This window comes from Hippoglossus hippoglossus, chromosome 6 (genome assembly GCF_009819705.1).
Source record: "Hippoglossus hippoglossus isolate fHipHip1 chromosome 6, fHipHip1.pri, whole genome shotgun sequence".
NCBI lineage: Eukaryota > Metazoa > Chordata > Actinopteri > Pleuronectiformes > Pleuronectidae > Hippoglossus > Hippoglossus hippoglossus.
Genome location: NC_047156.1, coordinates 2,685,288 through 2,702,942, shown reverse-complemented (window position 1 = coordinate 2,702,942; position 17,655 = coordinate 2,685,288). Strand labels below are relative to the sequence as shown.

Below are 17,655 nucleotides of genomic sequence, written 5' to 3'. Positions count from 1 at the left end.
ATTATTCAAGTTACCAGTCACACCTGTGGTTCACTCACAAAATATCTGCAGAGAGATTGTTCTGCACATTCAAGCTCTGTTCTGATTCTGATTTCTTAATTTTATTACTAAACCCGTGTTCACGTCCGTCAGGTTGAGATGTTAAAAGCTAAAAGACATTTCAAAAACACATCACATAAATACCACAAGTTTAAAGTTAGTAGATGAAATATTTGTGCTATGTGCTAACCCCTGTACTGACCAACGTATTGAAAGATGGACGACAGTAATCATGGGATGGAGTCGTGGTATCGAAGTCCAGACGATACACGCACTCGACCAATCACAAGTTAGTCTGAGCTGTCAATCATTGCTCCTGCATCATCAAATAATAATTAATACCAAACTTATCAGAAACATGAACCCTTGAACAGTGTGATACCTAAAATGACAGAAACCATCTCCGAGAAAAAAATTATTCAGCATCGTCTTTTTATTTAGCTCCCTGTCCCATCTACTAACATGGAGGACGCAGGGTTTAGGAGTTGTACTGCAGCCAGCAGCCAGGGGGCAGTAGCGATGATTTGGCTTCACGAATTTATGTCTCACTCTCTAGTTTCAAGTCATCTGATTGACGGCTGGAACTCTCCAATGGGTGCAGGTGTAGGTGGGTGTGTCCTCGAGCTCTCAGTCAGGCTCCACCCCCTGCTCCTCCAAATATGGTCACCTCTGGTTTCTATTAAAAACCAAGATGGCTCTGGACAAATCGCCCGAACTGGAGGCTTTGAAACAGCCGCTCGCAAACCGACGGTTGATGTCACGGTGGATTTATACTTTACAAGTGACCGACTGGCCTCAAAGCACTTAACAGTAAAGTCGTGTTTATCTTACAAACAGGAACATTAACTGTGGAAACGCACACTTCACTTGTACTCCGGTGACGTACTGGCCCTTCACCGTTTAGAGCGATACAGGACGACGTGAGGATAAGTTCCCTCCACAACGAGCACTTAACCTATACAATACATTCCCTCCGTCCTAATCTCCTGAGTCCGAGGAGAAAAGGACCGAATCCAAGCAAACTGTCTTCTGTGAGCACAAGAGGAAAAAGCTGTGTAAAATGATTAGAAATTCTATCGCACACTTGAGAACAATATCAGGGGCTTTTCAGAACCCTTATGGTTCATTCGGGGGAAATGACTTCCACACCCAGATCAGTGCAGTTTTCATATTTAATGCTCCCGTTTGGCCGATGCTTCCTGCGTTAGAAACTTATCACCCTCGTGAAAGTCTTATTTAAGCGAGCGAGTTGTTAGAGTGGCTGATTTTAGACGAGGAAACGTCCATTTGTTCAGACTTTAATTCAAACATATAAACAAGAGCTGAAGTGAAGGACAGTGTTTTCTATTTCAAAATATGAATTTTAGCCTTTTACTGGTGAAGAAGAAGGATTCAGGTTGATATTTCATCGACTGAAGCAGATTTACACTGGTACTGTGCCACTGCTGCAGGAGGAGGTGCTCTACTGGACCGGTGTTAAACCTTCCCTCATCCCTACCCACATCTCTTCATCCCCTCATTCTCTCATCCCTCCTTTCCTCATCCCTTTATCCTCTCTTCCCTCCTTTCCTCATCCCTACCCACATCTCTTCATCCCCTCATTCTCTCATCCCTCCTTTCCTCATCCCTGTATCCTCTCTTCCCTCCTTTCCTCATCCCTACACACATCTCTTCATCCCTTCATTCTCTCATCCCTCCTTTCCTCATCCCTGTATCCTCTCTTCCCTCCTTCCCTCATCCCTACCCACATCTCTTCATCCCTTCATTCTCTCATCCCTCCTTTCCTCATCCCTTTATCCTCTCTTCCCTCCTTTCCTCATCCCTACCCACATCTCTTCATCCCCTCATCCTCTCATCTTTCCTTCCCATACCCACGTCCCCTTATTCCGTCTTCCCCTCATTGCATACCCATGTCCGTTCATCCTCTCCCCCCTCGTCTTATACATCCCTTCATCTACTCTTCCCTCATCACATACCCACATCCCTTCATCCTCTCTTTGCTTCTATCCTCCCTCCCTCATCCCTTCTTATTCAGTCCAGACGCCACCTGTCGATGTCTCGATGTCTCGATGGCTCATAATCAGCCTGAAAGATGCTTGAGACCTCACACTATCACTTGCTGGGTCCCCAGTGCGTCCTCCCAGTCCAGCCAGTCAGCGACACCTTCACTTCCATCCATTCATCTTTCCTTAACCATCAATACCTCTGACGTACATATATCATTGTGGCGTGGTTCTAGAATAAACATTCTACGAGAGAAATCTACCCTGAGCCTGTAAGCTGAATGCATATATAAAAGACAAATAAAGTCCTCACGACCGTCTCACATGAAGTTCAGGAGGACAGACTGGAAGATTTTACTCCAGTATTGATTTCCTCAAGCTGTGAGGAAAAGGAGTCGGGTGTTTGAGTGCAGGAATGTTTCTGGCTCGTGTGCGAGCAGGTTGTTTTCATTGGGAAAGGTCAGTGGGTTGTTTCTGACTCCACGTCTCGGTCAGGACGCTCCAGACGTCAGCCATCCGTCAGACAGTTTATAGTGCAGAGTCAATCCAGATGGGATCCATCACACGAGACGTCCAGGCTGATGCTGTTTAGTTTAACCACCTCCAGCTCCCCCGGCTTAGACATGCACATCTTCAGCAAGAGGACGTGAGGCAATGAAAAGTCAATGAGGCTCATTTCAGTGAGGTTTTATTATTTTATTCATTAATTCTAATGACCATGTTTCAAATCAACAAGGAAAGTCATAGTTATTCAAACCGGTGCGTGTGTCTCTGCTCCTCGGCCAGAACCAGAGACTTCAGGATTACACAATGTTGCAGAAGGAACCAGATAAATGTAATAATCCAAAAGGAAATGGATCAAAAATATCATCAAACTTCAACTCTTTTTGCTTCAGCTGAATCCAAACTGCACATTTAATTTGAGACCTTTGAAAACCTCTGCATTTCCATAATCCCTCGTACTTTTCTCTACACGATAATAAAACTTGAGGAGATGAAGGAGTAAAGGGGCACAGTGATGAGGTGAGTGACAAATTTACCAAGTAGCTGTGGAGGAGCTGGGGGGGTGCACGGACTCTCTGGCGACACCTTCTGGTCGAGAAGTCTCCTGGTGTGAGTTCATCCAGTTTGTAAAAAATGTTTACGAGGGATCAGAGTCTGTGTGAGATGCGGGAGGATGAGGATTCTTATAACTGTTCATTTAATCCACAAAGGAAAAGAGCAAATAAAATCATGGATCACGTGTTTTTATAGGTTTATTAGGTTGTAAATAGTTATATCATGTCAGAAAAGCAAATTATTTAATCTACATTTATTGCAGTTTGTCTTTATTAGGGATTCAGGCAGGAGAGAGTGTGGTGCGTCTGTTTGTTTGTATTTACAAAATGCACAAGCTGCTTTATATCTTTAACATTAACAGTTCGCTGAGTGATATTTAGTGATGCTCATTGCTATTGGAATTTATGAAACAAACACCTGGCACGAGAAAATGTGTGATTACGCACAGCAAAGCAAGACAGAATGAGTTTAAAATCACGTTATTCGAGGTGATGATCTCCTTCAACTCCAAAGGAAATCATATGATGTACTGAGAAGATTTTTAAAAAGAAGATCTGTGGTAATTTCTCCTTAATTTTGACGCAATCTTGGAGCGAATTAGACGCGTAAATGCGCACAGAATGAACCATCCTCATTTACTTTTAATTGAACTCGTGCTTCTCACTTTGTTAGTTTGCGTTGACCAGATGTAATCATCATATCTTCAGCTCACACGCAGCAGTGAAGAGAACTTAAAATGTGTCAATGCGCGTTTCTGAACAGCAGGAGGAACATTTCTATTTCCCCCCAAGAGGCAGCTCCATGTGTGAGGGAGAGAGAGAGAGAGAGAGAGAGAGAGTGTGTGTGTGTGTGTGTGTGCGTGTGTATGTGTGTGTGTGTCAGTGGAGGGCTGGCTCTCAGCTTTTAAAGTGCGGAGCTCCAGTCTGGACCTTCCCTCGCCGCGTCCCCACCTTCCCCGGTAGTTCGGCGGCTCCGCGCTGCCTCCAGACCCCGTCACCTCCCCCCCACTGACCCGGACACACAGGCAGCAGTCCCCCCCCCCCTCTCCTCTCCGCCGCGGTGCGCCTCGGACGCGCTCCTCTCACTTCGGGATGGACTCGTCTCCTTGTGTTCACCTCTCGCTCCGCCTGTGACGCCGCTGTAGTTTCGCTTGGAGGTGGGAGTTCGCGTGGAAGGAGCAGATCCACAGATTATTTCCTTGTTTGTGTTTTGATCGGACCTTCGCTGCACTCTCACCCCCGGGCTGCAGCTCCGAGATGGGAATGTATCTGCATCTGCTGCTGTTGCAGTATTATCTCCTGACGAGTTTCGTGTGCAACGCCGTCGCCTTCGTGGAGGAGCCCTCCGGAGGCAGGTCGGACGGGTACTGCGGGCGGATCCTCCGGGCGCAGACCCAGGGGACCCGGCGGGATGGACACCACGAGTTCAGGCTCCGGGTGGAGCGGGACCCGGAGACCTACCAGCCGGGCACCACCTACAGAGGTACGGTTTACACACAGAGTCCATTTGCGCAATCCGTGCGTAAACCTGCGCCAGATTTCACCAGTGGACTGTTTGTTTTAGTTGGAGGAAGAGAAAAGTGTTGTTTGAATTGTATTTTTCCTGTGTTTATCTTACTTCCAGGAAGCGTTGACTTCATCCAGCCCCCCCCCCCCACGTTCTCACTAACACAATAAGTCACACGCGTTGTTTTTGGACATTGCAGGACAAACTGTCCAGTCCCTGCAGGGAGAGTCGTGATTTGATAAAGCTACTTAGTGTTATAATGTGTGACCTATATTCACTTCCTCTGCTCGTCCTGCAAACACACGCACACACACACACACACACACACACACACACACACACACACACACACACACACACACAAATCTGGCTCCAATTAAGCTGAGCCCACAAATATAAAGTCTCTATCCAGCCTGGTGGATTTGGTTGCTCTACTCACTTGAGATTCCTGTAAGTTTAAAAGTGTTCAACTCAAAATACAAAACTTTAGTGTCTCGTTTTGTTTAAAAGAAAGATTCAATGGGACGCTGGGGTTCTGCGATACTAAACCTTGTCGTTGGCTCCTGCAGATTCGATACAGGGTTAAAAAACAAGGTTGTAAATGAGCGGTCACCTTGTCTCTAAGTCTCCTCGGTGCGATCACACTCCAGATTGTGCACTGTTGTTCTTCTGGGACGCCCAGGACTAAATTCTAATCAGCTGTCAGGGACCTGTGAAGACACCACAGCTATCCCCCTAAAACCTCTGCTGCCTTTTAAGTTCACTTTTTTTTAAAAAAATGGTTGAGATTGAAAATATTGACATCTTCCTTCTCAGCACTGGGGGCAAGTTGGAAGATAGATGGGCCGGTGTGAGAATGCAAGGTTAGGGCGCGAGGGTGAGACGACTTCTACTCACATCTCATTATTCGTCTCCTGTTCCCAGCGCCGAGATTTACAGCCTCTTTTTAATTCTACTGTCAGATGATAAAGTCTCACAGCCCTCACTCTCACATCAGCCTGAAGCCGAACAGCTTGCAGCCCTGACATGTGTCTCTGTAACACCAGGTGGGGGGGGGGGGGTGACCCCTCTCCTCACGTAGAGTGACCCCGACGTGTCCGTTTAAAGCCTGTTCGCTGCTCGGTGTCTCTGTGGAGTAAAACACGCTCTCTCTCCTCCTTTTACAGTCGTCCTCCTGGCAGCCAGCCCTAATTATTTCCGAGGTTTCACCCTCATCGCCCTGAAGGAGGGCCGAGAGGGAACCACGGACGACGACTACACCGGACAGTTCCAGGTAAGAAGAAGCAGGCATCGAGGGGGGGGGGAATCATGATTGTGCTGTTTTTCTGGGAAAGTTCATAAAAAAAAAAGGGTTTCTCATTTGCATGCTTTAATGCACACGGGAGTCGACTTAGCTGCTCCCCGCTGTCTTCTGATAAGGAGGTTAAAGGAGGCGTTGCTGAAAGATGCAACGCGGCTCCCCCTGGAAGCAGCAGCGAGCAAACTAAAGCGGGGAAGAAGAAAAGAGATTTGAGTTTCTTCTTCAGTGCATGGATGAGGCAGACATGGCATCCGTCCCGCTAAGTAGCAGATATTTCCTCCAGCAGAAGACGGAGGAGAGGGAAGGAGAAGGCGGAGGAGGGAGGAGGAGGAGGAGGAGGAGGAGGCATGTGAGGACAGAGAGAAAAGAGATTAACAGAGAGAGATGTAAGATGTTTGGTTCAGTAGTAACACAACTCCCACTGAGCAGCGCAGAGCTCCTGAGGAGAGAGCCAGACTTCCTCAATTACCTCCCGCTCAGTGTAAACAGGAACACACATCTGTAGCTGCGTCTCCACACACACATTTGAAAGCACGCTCTCGCCGAGCAGGAGGCAGCTTGCGTCAGGACGGAGGAGACGTTTCTTGCTGACTCCACCAGACCTCTGACCACTTTGAAGCAATACACACGTTTGGGGAGATTTAGTAGTAATGCTGCTTTTCCTACATCCAGGCTGAAGAGTGAGAGTCTGAGTGAAGCTTCCTGTGTTTGTTCCATTGTTTCCATCTGATCTGGTTAGTTTTGGTTTCACATTGTCGGTATCACCTCGACACCCGTCGCCCTGTGAAGGGGAAACGTGTGACTTTGGGTCTTGTGGTGTGAAAATGAGGTGATTCTGTTTTCTAAGAATCAGTGAAACGACCATGACGATCTGAATTTCAGGTCTCTTCAAGCACATTGTAGAAGTTGATCGTATAAAAGAATAATTTTACAGCAGAAACCCTCAGAAAACCTCGATTAATTTAAGTTGTCACACCTGAACCAGTTTGTTCCATAGTTTCATTTGATCTGTTAGTTCTGGTTTCACATTGTAATTTAGGGACTAAAGAATTTTGTCTGACATGTGTACGTCCTGTCACCATCACCTACGTGGGCTGCGTCTACCTGTACTTGACTCTGATTGGTTCGTAGACGGCGTGTGACGTGGGCGTGTGGGAGTCTTTCTGTTTGAATGTTCATTCGGTTGCCATGGTAACATCACGATGGTATTACCAAACGAACGTCCTCGTGGTTCAAACATTACATCGTCGGAGGTGAAGACTGCAGCTGCTTCCTCTTCTGTTTCTTCTTCTGTTGTTTTAATGCTGTCTCCACTTCCTGTGATTGGTCCAAAAGTCCGAAACTACTAAACTGAAAAGTCTGAAGGTCCCAACAGAACAAGGATGGTGTGAAACCTATTTGTATCATCTAGTTCACCGTCCCTGTTCTATACATGTCTGTGGTGAAGCTGGTTGCAGTTTTTCTTTCTGAAATCTGTCAACGTGACCTGCAGCGATTGAGCCGCAGCAAATAAAGAGCTGCTGCTGCTGCTGCTGCACAAAGAGCTGCTCACCTGATTATTCAACGCTCGGTGAAGCTCGACTCGGTGCACAGAACCTGAACCGGAGAATCAGTTGTCGGTACCACATTGTACACTGCACTCCTTTGGGCCCTTAGAAAATACACAAGTGTGAAGCCGATACGATGAACAGATGTGTGAGACTTAGTTAAACAGACAGACGGAGATTTCGGGATTATTAGATACGATTAAATATTTAAAAGACTTGTTGGTGCTGCTAAGTGATGATTAACTCTCTCACTGTCAGTAGTGACGATCAGAATCTCTTAAAGTGAAGCCAAACACTGAAGTGATCTTTGTGTCCGACTCTTTCTCTCCTCACACATTTCTTCATTGTGTGTGTTTTTGTTGTTTTTGCCTCTTAATGTGCTGTAAACTCTCGCAGCAGCGTCGCCTCTGGGTCTACTCTCAACTTTTTCCATCCACTAAATTATAATGAACGCGTTTGCACGGCGCCCTACGATAAAATAATTAACAACCACGGGATAAAGAACGAAAAAACGGACAGGCATCAATTAAGCACGATGCCACAGGAGAGTAAACAGCAACAATTTGAACAAACTGTGCATCGATCTGTAAAACGGAGAGAGAGGGGTTGTGTGTGTGCGAGCTCTCCGGGCAGAGAAAGTCTGGAATTTATTTCACATGGAGTTTTGGTGCAGAGACGTCAGCACGCTCCTGGCTGAAGGTGGAACACATTCCCACAGCAGGTCTGTTGCATGAAAACAAAGAGATGGAGTAGCCACGTTGTTTTGCCGCTCGCAGCAGGACCTCAGGTTTAAACGGTTCAGCCTCGGCCCGACTCTCCTCCTCTATTTGATTTCCGCTCGGCGCTCAATAAACACCTCGAGTCTCAACCTCCGTGTCCCAGGCAGCGTCTGGAGCGGGGCTGAGACCAGGCAGCGGAAACTGGAACAGAGTGTGGGCTGAGCTCGCAGCAAAAATTAAATTTGACAATCTGGCTTTGCAATCTGTTTAACACATATTGGCAAATCCATCAGACACTCGCGGTTCTGTAATTGACAGTTGTAACTGACACTTCTGTCCACACTTGAAGAACGACGGAGGCCTCTTGAGATTTCAAAAACACTGTCGAGCGTTTAAAGAATATTTCTGAAAAAAGTCCTGTCGGGTGTTACATCATAACCACATCGCGTTGCCTCAATTAAACTTCACTTTTTGGATCAGAAATGAGTTTCACAATGATTTCCTTCATTAAATACACCATCATTTATGTCCCGCTTATATTAATGGCTCGATAAGAGCAGATGTGCCATGACAGCGAGTTTGCCTTTTTATCTAAATGACCACGATCCATCAAACTCTGCCGAGCTTGAAGTTTACTTTTCCTCCTTAGAAGCACGTGATGCTAACTTTTAAAAATGAACTTTGGGTTCACGGTGAAAAGTTAAAATGGGTTTTTACATAAAGGAGAAATATGATGCGTTCTTTGTAATTGTAAAAGTTCTGCAAAGTTAAGAAGCCAAACGTTTGTGATAAAGGGAGAAACTCTTAAACACCTCGTCAGTAGAAATACCGTCTTTTCAGTGACATCACACTTCCTCTTATTTGCATAACCACTCTTCTGACACGCCCCCTAACAAAGCCAGGAAAAGAGGCCGTCATTTCCTACGTGTGCTGGAAGCGGTTGACCAATCACAACAGAGTAGACCAGCCGGCCAATCAGAGCAGACTGGGCTTCATCAGGAGGCGGGTCTTAAAGAGACGGGAGCTGAAACCGAGTGTTTGAGACAGAGGCTGAAGAGAGGAGCTGCAGCGATGGACAGTCTGAGGAGAGTGAAGTGTTTTCTGATCATTACAGCATGAAAACCTTTTCAACTAAAAACAAAAATTTAAATTATTAACCTAAATATGAGCAGAAAATGTCTCTTTTATATACATTTATTATTTATTAGCCTTTATTTAACCAGATTAGTCCCATTGAGATTATAAACCTCTTTTGCGGGGGAGAACGGGCCCAGAATATTAACAATAGCAACAGTAAACGTAATCAACAGATAAACACAATAGATGAATAACATTAAAAGTTAATCACATAAAACACATGAACATCATTTCAGTTTCAAATTGAAGGTAAATAGGAATTTCACAGCTCTGGTCTATTTTTAGTGGTAACAGACTCTGGTCAGCTTCACCTGATCACGTTTAACATAATAATACTTGAATACAACAATTCCTTTTCCCGAGAGTTTATTTCCCACAAGTTAATTATGAAGCCAGTTTTGCAAAGTCATGATTGTTGTTGCGTCGTGGACGAGCTGAGTCGCGGCGGCTCTCCCTGCTCGCTCTCTGGTTCTGGGCTGTTTCTGGCAGCTGTCCTGGAATGTGCCCGCCTGCTGCTTCGCTAAGACACTTCGACGCACATCCACCACGCATTGTTTCTTTTTCCTTAAGCAATAATCGTCTCTTTGTCCCCGTTTCCATTAAACGACTTGTGTGTTAATGTGTGCGACCTCGGAGAAGTGTGTATCTGCGAGCGAGCATCTGTGTGAACGTGAGAGACTCGCCATCCCACTGAGTCCGCTGTCATTGTCTGCTCGGAAATGTGTGTCTTTGTGCTTATACATGCAGCGAGCGGGCGTGCGGGTATATGTGTGCGTCTGCGTGTGTGCTTTTCCCAGCCCTCTTTGCGGCCGTGTCGGACGTGGGTCATATTTATCTAGGCCAGCAACGTGCTATTGCTCAGGGAGACGAACGGAGCTTGTTTGGATAAGGGGAGAGATGAGCAGACATGAGATATTATCTTGCTTTTTTTTTCTGCGCAGATTATCTGGCGTTCAGAGTTTGGCCAGGGATAAACAAACCCAATCAGTTTAAAGTGCCACGGCTCAGTCACAGGTTTCAGGATCGCGGCGATTACGTAAGTCGAGCAGAGAGCTTAGTGGGCGCTAAAGAAAAGGACATGTAGGATGTGTGCAGGGTTGTAATGGCGGTGACCTGATATGCTGCACACTCGATCACACTCAGGGAGACAATGATTACTTTAGCATCACACGTGAGCACCAGAACCACAGATACTTGCAGGAGGAGTCTCGCTCCTCCTTCCCCTGGTTTCTGATTAACAGCAGTTTGCAAGGACCACTTCACTTGTTTACTTCACCGAACTTCCTGTGGCGTCGGAGAACAGTTTGCACAACTTTTATTTATTGTTCTCGACAAGCTGGTTGGTTCAGACGCTCGAGGTTTGCACCGATTGGAGCTTGTTGAATACATTGTGCATCAAAAGTGTGATATCGAGGTCGCTCTCTCCGATTCTCAGCTGCGACTCTTCAAGTGTCTGAGAAAATGAGCTCTTGCAGTGAAGTGACAAATTATTATGAGGGAAATGGATTTTGTACACGAGCCGGACTTTTCAAACAAGGTGTTAGTGCGTTCATCTGACCCTTTATGTTTCCATCACCTGAGGTCGGAGCCGATAAGAACCTGTGTCTACTGCCGAGTCGTTTGACCTTGGACTGAAGGTTGATTGTGTTCGTTCACATAGCAGACAAGACCCAGATGTTAGTGTTTTTAACCATCTGTCCTGTTTATGTCTCTTGTGTCTTTACTGAAGCTTTCGTCCAGGTGATGAAACAAGTTGTGGCAAAGAGTGATATAAAAGTTTTTGTCCTTTATATCACTAAGCCTGTGTCATAAAAAATGTGCACACTCCCACGTTGCGTTCGTGCCGCTCTGGGTCGTTCATTCTGTTCCCGGAGTGCGTTCCTAAGTCAAGGTGACAGACTTGTCTGTTGTCGTCGGAGCTTTTCACACCAAACCCCCCCGATAACGTCGCAGCTTTCCAGACGAGAAAAGGGACGTGACGGACGTAAAGAAGGACAAGGAGGAAATCATTTGAGCCTCGCACGGAGACGGTCCGTTTGTGTCTGTCTGCGTGAATACAGATGGCACACAAACACTCCTCTCGCTGACAGCTCGTGAAAACTTTCTCTTAAAAACGACCTCGACAAAACAACACGGCTCCAAAACTGCGCGTGTAACAGGGAACAGTGGATTTTAAAGAGAGCTCTGGGGTCATTTTTACGAATATTCAACGGAGCAGACGAACAATACGCTCGCTCGTCTCCAGTGTTGTTTTGTGTAATTGAATGCCAAAAGCCACAGAATTGGCTCCATTTGTTATGGTAATAAATCTGCTCTCACACACACACACACACACACACAGTTGTTGTTTTTTCACAGGCTAACTGTTTGGATACGTGACACTGTCGCCTCGGTCTGGTGGCTCCGATAAATGATGCAACATCGGCGATAGACCCGAGATCTCCGCGGCGTTCGGCGGTGAAAGTGCTGCTTTGATTGATGGAAGGCTCGCGGCAAAATGTCGTCGCCTCCGAGGTCTTCGCCGAGACAAGAGAACTTTGTTGCTTTCTGAAAATAAGCTCATCTTCAGGAGCTGATGTGACATTTCAATCTATCCGCCGTCTGTCTGCCCGCGCCCGTCCTCGTCTCCGCACGCCAGTCCCAGCGGTCTTAACTGCTTTCAGTCCTCGGTAACTGCTTTGCATTTAATTAGGAACCTGCAGTGATTGTGTGTACGCTGGCCCACACACACACACACACACACACACACACACACACACACACACACACACACACACACACACACACACACACACACACACACACACACACACACACACACACCAATATCACTCCTATTGTAAGTTTTCTCAAGGAATCCTGGGTGTTTGTTAAAGCCTGGGTTTGCCTTGTCTGTCTCCCGCTCCCTCTCTTTGTGTGTGCGTGAGTGTGTGCGCGTGTGTGTGCGTGTGTGTGTGTGTGTGTGTGTGTGAGAGTGTGTTTGAACAGGCCTCTGCATTTGCTTGTGCAGGCCGACTGAAGCATCTGTGTTTACCGTCTCAACAGAGATTGAGAGGGAGCGAGAGCGAGATTGAAAGAGTGAGAGAGTGTTTGAGAGAGACAAACCGTGGACACACACACACACACACACACGGACACACACAGACACACACACACAGACATCCTCTGCAGAGAAAACAAACGCTCCTTTGCCAGTCTTCCCACACTCCCTCTTTTCCTCTCTCTCTCTCTCTCTCTCTCTTGATTTTATTGAAAGTTTTCAGACGTTGGGTCTGACCTGCCCTGACTTGACTTAAACTTTCTTTAAGTTACAGATTTAGTAAATTAGAATCAGAAAAGTTTTGATGTAAAACTGGGAAAAAACAAAGGGGAAGTAACGTCCGTCCTCCAGGGTCTCACACACGTCCCAGTTCATCTGTTCATTCTCTGCACTGATTGTCCTCTGAGGGTCACAGGGACATGGGCTGAGATGAGTTCACCCTGCGCAGGTCACCAGAATATTACAGGTCTGCCACAGAGACACAAACAACCACTCATGATTCGGGGCAATTTAGAGTCTCCAATTAACCCAAACGATGTCTGTGCACTGTGGGAGGAGGTCGCAGAAACCCGACGCAGGCAGAAGTAGAAAATCTGAACGTGGTAAAACACCGAAGCTTCGTCCATTTGCTGCGCGAAGTGTTCGTTGCTGTGTTGCTGTGGTATCACAGGTCTGTCGCCTGTGATACCGACGTCTTCACTCAGCCTCCGGGCGACGAGAGCTTCAATCAGTCCCCGAGGCGATAACACCGTCTTTACGCTCTTCAGGAAAATGAGCAGTTTGCTGTGAAGACTCTGGTCTTTGTCTGTAGAGTGAAGAGTGAGGATCGTATAAGACTCAGACGTGTGACTGCAGGCCACGTGTCGGAGGGGTGATGGTGGCGAGGAGGGAGACGGTGGCTGCTCCGTCACACTCCGTCACACAGGGTCAGTTCAAACAGTTTCCAGCCGTGAAGGTCGTGTTCGGGGTCGAGCACTTTGATAAACCTCTTGAATCCCTCATTTCTGACTGTGCAGTTGAGAAGTGTCTTGTATTTTTTGATCTCTTAGGGTTTTTTTATATGCTGATGTGTCTCACAGGGATCTGTCCTGCTGCTTGTCCAGGGTCCACTCACTGGTTCTGGACGATGATTACTTACTTTCTGACGGTTTTAACAGGTCGTATTGTTTCATGTGAGGAAACAGGTTCGTGCTGTTGCAGGCTCGTGTGACTCTGGCTCAGTTTTTGCCGAGCACACTAATCTGTTCTTTGTCAGATTTCTCTAAACGACTACTAATGAGGGACCTTCATTGATTTGAATGTCTTCACCTGTCGAGTCCGTCAGGGGCACGGCTTCATCTTGACTAAAAGCCCGTCTGTGAACAATCCCGTGAACTGGCCTGACTTTATTCCTCTCACGGTGCAAAGTAACTTGCACAATACATGCCTGTGATCTATGGTTTGTGGGCCATTTCTGTGCACGCTGTTTGTACGTGGATATTAAAACGTGTATCAAACATTTCTATTTCTATCAGGAGTATTTCAGGAGAAGAGCGTTTGAAAACAACAAAGTGCTTTACTGCTAAAATAAGAGAGATACATAAAAAGACAAACGGCTCTCAGACCTGCACTGAACTCTGGATAATGTCTTGAAATCCTCGAGAGGGGCTGCATGTGAGAACTTGAATGTCCGAGTCAGTTGCTGTGGACCTTCTCCGGAGTTTCTCTAGCCAGCCCACATGTAAAAACTTCATGTCTTTAAAAATAAATAAAACCTTGTCAAATAGGACAAGAACACGGTGATATAAGATAAAACCACATTTCTAAAAGTGTCAACCACGGCCAGAGATAAGAAACGTGTTTTCATGTGAGTTTTAAAGTGTCCAGAGTTGTTGAGGTTCTGATGTGAAGGAGAAGACTGTCCCAAATGTCCTCTATACTTCGATCTGGACCTCAGGACGTCTTTGTTATTGTGGAGCCGAGGCAGCTGGAGAACACCGGCGTCAAGGTCAGAGGCCGCGGCTCCATGTGTCTGATTTGAGTCTTTAAAGGTCCGAGTGCAGAGGGGACCGGGCGAGAGACGTCCTGGAAACACGAGACGCTTTTCACCCAAAGCTTCACTCAGGGACTCGAGAGAACTTTCCTCTTTCACACGACTTTGCTTTGGACTCAAGCTGGTGTCAAATAAACACTTTTCAATGTCATCAATTCAGAATCAGTCATGTAGTTGTCACTGGTCTCCACATTAGGCTCAGTGCGCTGATCTCTGCTGCCTCCCACCAGAGAACAATGTTCTTACCTTCCTCTCTTATGGTTCAGAGGTTGTTCACTCTTGTTTCAATCCTGCCTCTTCTTTTAATAAACCTGCAAAATGGTTTACATTTAGTTCAGTTTAAATTAAAAATCAAAGGTGTTTTTAAATTCATTGAGTTGTCAAATTATTATTAAATAATGAGTCGTGATAAAAAGGGAGAACTGACATGAAACTGGAAGAGAAAGACACGGATGTGACAGATGAAGGTTCGGTTCTATTTAGAGCTGTAATTAATGTGATTCACACCTCTGGGTTCCTCGGATTCCAAACCAACGTGGCTGCTGTGAAAAACGTCTCTCGTTGAGAAGTGCAGCCGAGCGTCAAGAAGCTTCCTCGTGTTTTCATCCTCGACTTGAGAAGATCTGATGATCCGAAAAAGAGTTCCGGGGGTCGATATTTACGCATGAATATAAATAAACATAAAGCACAGATACAATCTAATCTGTAGAACTTGAATGAAGTAAAATGTAAATAAATATGTACATAGTTTGTTCTGTTGAATAAAACTTTCCATGTCTGTGTGAAAAAGCTGATATTGGATTATTTTGGACTTGGATTCAAACTCTGAGAAAACACAGTAGATGACGTCAATCGTGATATTTTCCAAAACATGTTGATTCTAAATCCTCCATTTTGTTTTTGTGTCCAGATCATCGACGAGGACGACACACAGTTCATGACCAACTGCCCCCCCGCGGTGACGGAGAGCACACCTCGCCGACGCACCAGGATACAGGTGTTCTGGACAGCGCCCCCTACTGGGACCGGCTGCGTTATACTAAAGTGAGTTCCATATTTTTTCCTGATTATGCTCCTGCCTTTTAAATAAGAATTAAAAAACCCCGGTTTGGTGTCGGTGACGTCATCTCCTGTGGCTATAAAGTTTTTGAGCCGTTTTTGAAAAGGTCAGAGGCGTCAACACTTTTTAAAGTCACTCACTGAAAAGCCTGAAATAAATGAGCTGTACTCATGAAAGGGAGGAAAGGAAGTCGGTGCCCTACAGAAAAGAAATCAATCTAAAAACCATATGGTGAGTTTGGATAATGTGGAGCCATAATGGAAAGTACGTTCCGGGCGATACTGAGAGCCACAGGTAGGATACAGCTGCAGGAACATTTTATCTAAACTTTCTTCTGTTGCATAAAGCAAAACCCAAACAAAAAGCAGAATTCTGGACGGTTACAAGCAAACGGCACCGAGTCGAGGTCACCGTTGTTTTCACAGACTGTCATTATCGGCCGGGAGGAGAATGAGTGGAGCTGAATCCAGGTGTTGCTCACGAGGCGTTCACGTCCTGCGTGATTACTGGGCCAGTTAGTGGTCTGAGGACGGTTTGACTCAGAACCTGCACGGTGTTATTTCCACAGTGGCGTGGTCACTGACCTCAGCAGGACCAGTGGACCTCATAGGGACCAGAACCTCGTCCTAGTGAGGCAAAGTGTCTTTTCTGTGGTTTGGTCGAGGGTCAGATGTGAAGTGTGGTCAGGTTGAGGTCAGGGTTCGGTGTGAAGTGGTCAGGGTTAAGGTTAGAGATGAGGTTCGAGGAAGGATTTAAATAAATGGAATAGAAAAAGGATAGCTGCGTCTGCGTGTGTGCATATATGTGTGTGTCTGTGTGTGTCTGTGTGTGTGTGTCTGTGTGTGTGTGTGTGTGTGTGTGTGTGTGTGTGTGTGTGTGTGTGTGTCTGTGTGTGTTATCCGGACTTATTTAAAGAACATTCCCTGCCCTTTCTTTTTCTCTTTGTCATTTCACAGATTCAATAAAGAAGCAGTGAGATTTCTTTTTTTCTTTTTGTGATTTCATTGTTTTCTCATAAGAGAGGACGATGGTGTGAATCCAGCGGTGAAGCAGAAACTGAGGATGTGTTTCTGCTGTAACTCTTAAAATAGAAAGGAAATGAGTTTTGTGTTCACACGTTGAGGCTGATTGAAGCAGATGTGCAGATAAAACAGTAATAGCTTATTATTCTGCCAATAAGTAATAATGAGCACAGACATTGTTTTGAGGTGATTGTAGTTATTATAGTTTCTCCATGTGAGAGAAGTGACAAGTTTATTTTTTATACATATATATTATTTAAGCATTAGAATGTGAAAGATTTTCTTTACATCTAAATGAAATGCACCAGTGCAACCAACATAAACAAGTTAGTGTGGAGCTCTGGAAGCTCCTTCTTGAGTTCACACGAGACAATTATCATGTGACTTCATTGACATTCTGCCTAAATCTAACTTCCCCTCACAGACTGAAAATGTAAAAAGTAGAATCTCCCTGCAGTAAAAAAACAAAACTGTGAAGAAGTGCAACCCTTCTCTTTTATTCCTGCTCTTAATCACGAAGACACGTTCACATAAATCACCGGTGTTTGTGCTGCCACACCTCGAGCAGACGTTCAGGGTTTCATTACAGAGCTGCACCACTTCTGTCCTCGTTAGAAACCATCACCTCAACTCCACTGGGGTTTAAATATATACGTTTGAATTCGATAAAGCAAAGTGTGATGCAGGGAATTCTGTGTGAGGTCATTAATTCTTAATGTTTTTCTTATAGGAGCCACGGGTCGTTGTGGAAATATGAGAAAACCATTATTATTAAGACAAAGAGCGAGAAAACCCGAAAGAAACTCTATTTTATTTTTATATACGTGAAGACTGTGATTTATGCATCTACAGAAGCTATATTGTCTGGTTACAAATAGATCTCACATGATGAAGTGCAGGGGCGGCAACACCACACACAGTCTTTACTCGAGCAGAAGTACAGATACTTGAAGGTACTTTTCTATGTAGAAGTATAAAAAGTACAGGCTCGGAAATGACCTTGAAGTAAAAACTGTATATCTGTGCAGAGCAAACTGAGTTTAACAACTATTAAACCACTCTGACGTCACATATATGAAAAGAACAATAAACTAAAAACATCGAGCGTGAATATTGGTGCAGGAGGAAATGTTAACATTAATGTTGTTGACGAGAAACAACCTGAAGTGTGTTTCCTGCCACCTGCGTGTG

The 17,655-nt window shown here is 45.5% G+C and overlaps 1 protein-coding gene across 4 annotated transcripts in view; it reads left to right on the top strand.

Moving 5' to 3' along the window:
• Positions 1 to 3,998: 3,998 nt before the first annotated feature.
• LOC117763033 (spondin-1-like) overlaps positions 3,999 to 17,655 on the top strand; it is a 65,616-nt gene continuing 51,959 nt past the window's right edge. For 3 of the 4 annotated variants that reach the window (XR_004614110.1, XM_034587872.1, XM_034587869.1), the window contains exons 1-3: positions 4,358 to 4,583; positions 5,774 to 5,880; positions 15,293 to 15,426. Coding sequence is in view for 3 of the 4 variants with exons in the window: in XM_034587872.1 (XP_034443763.1) it covers positions 4,358 to 4,583; positions 5,774 to 5,880; positions 15,293 to 15,426 (467 nt within the window). In the remaining variant the exon portion in view is untranslated. Of the gene's footprint in view, positions 4,584 to 5,773; positions 5,881 to 15,287; positions 15,427 to 17,655 lie in introns of all 4 variants that reach the window. The other variant, XM_034587870.1, reaches the window with a different exon arrangement.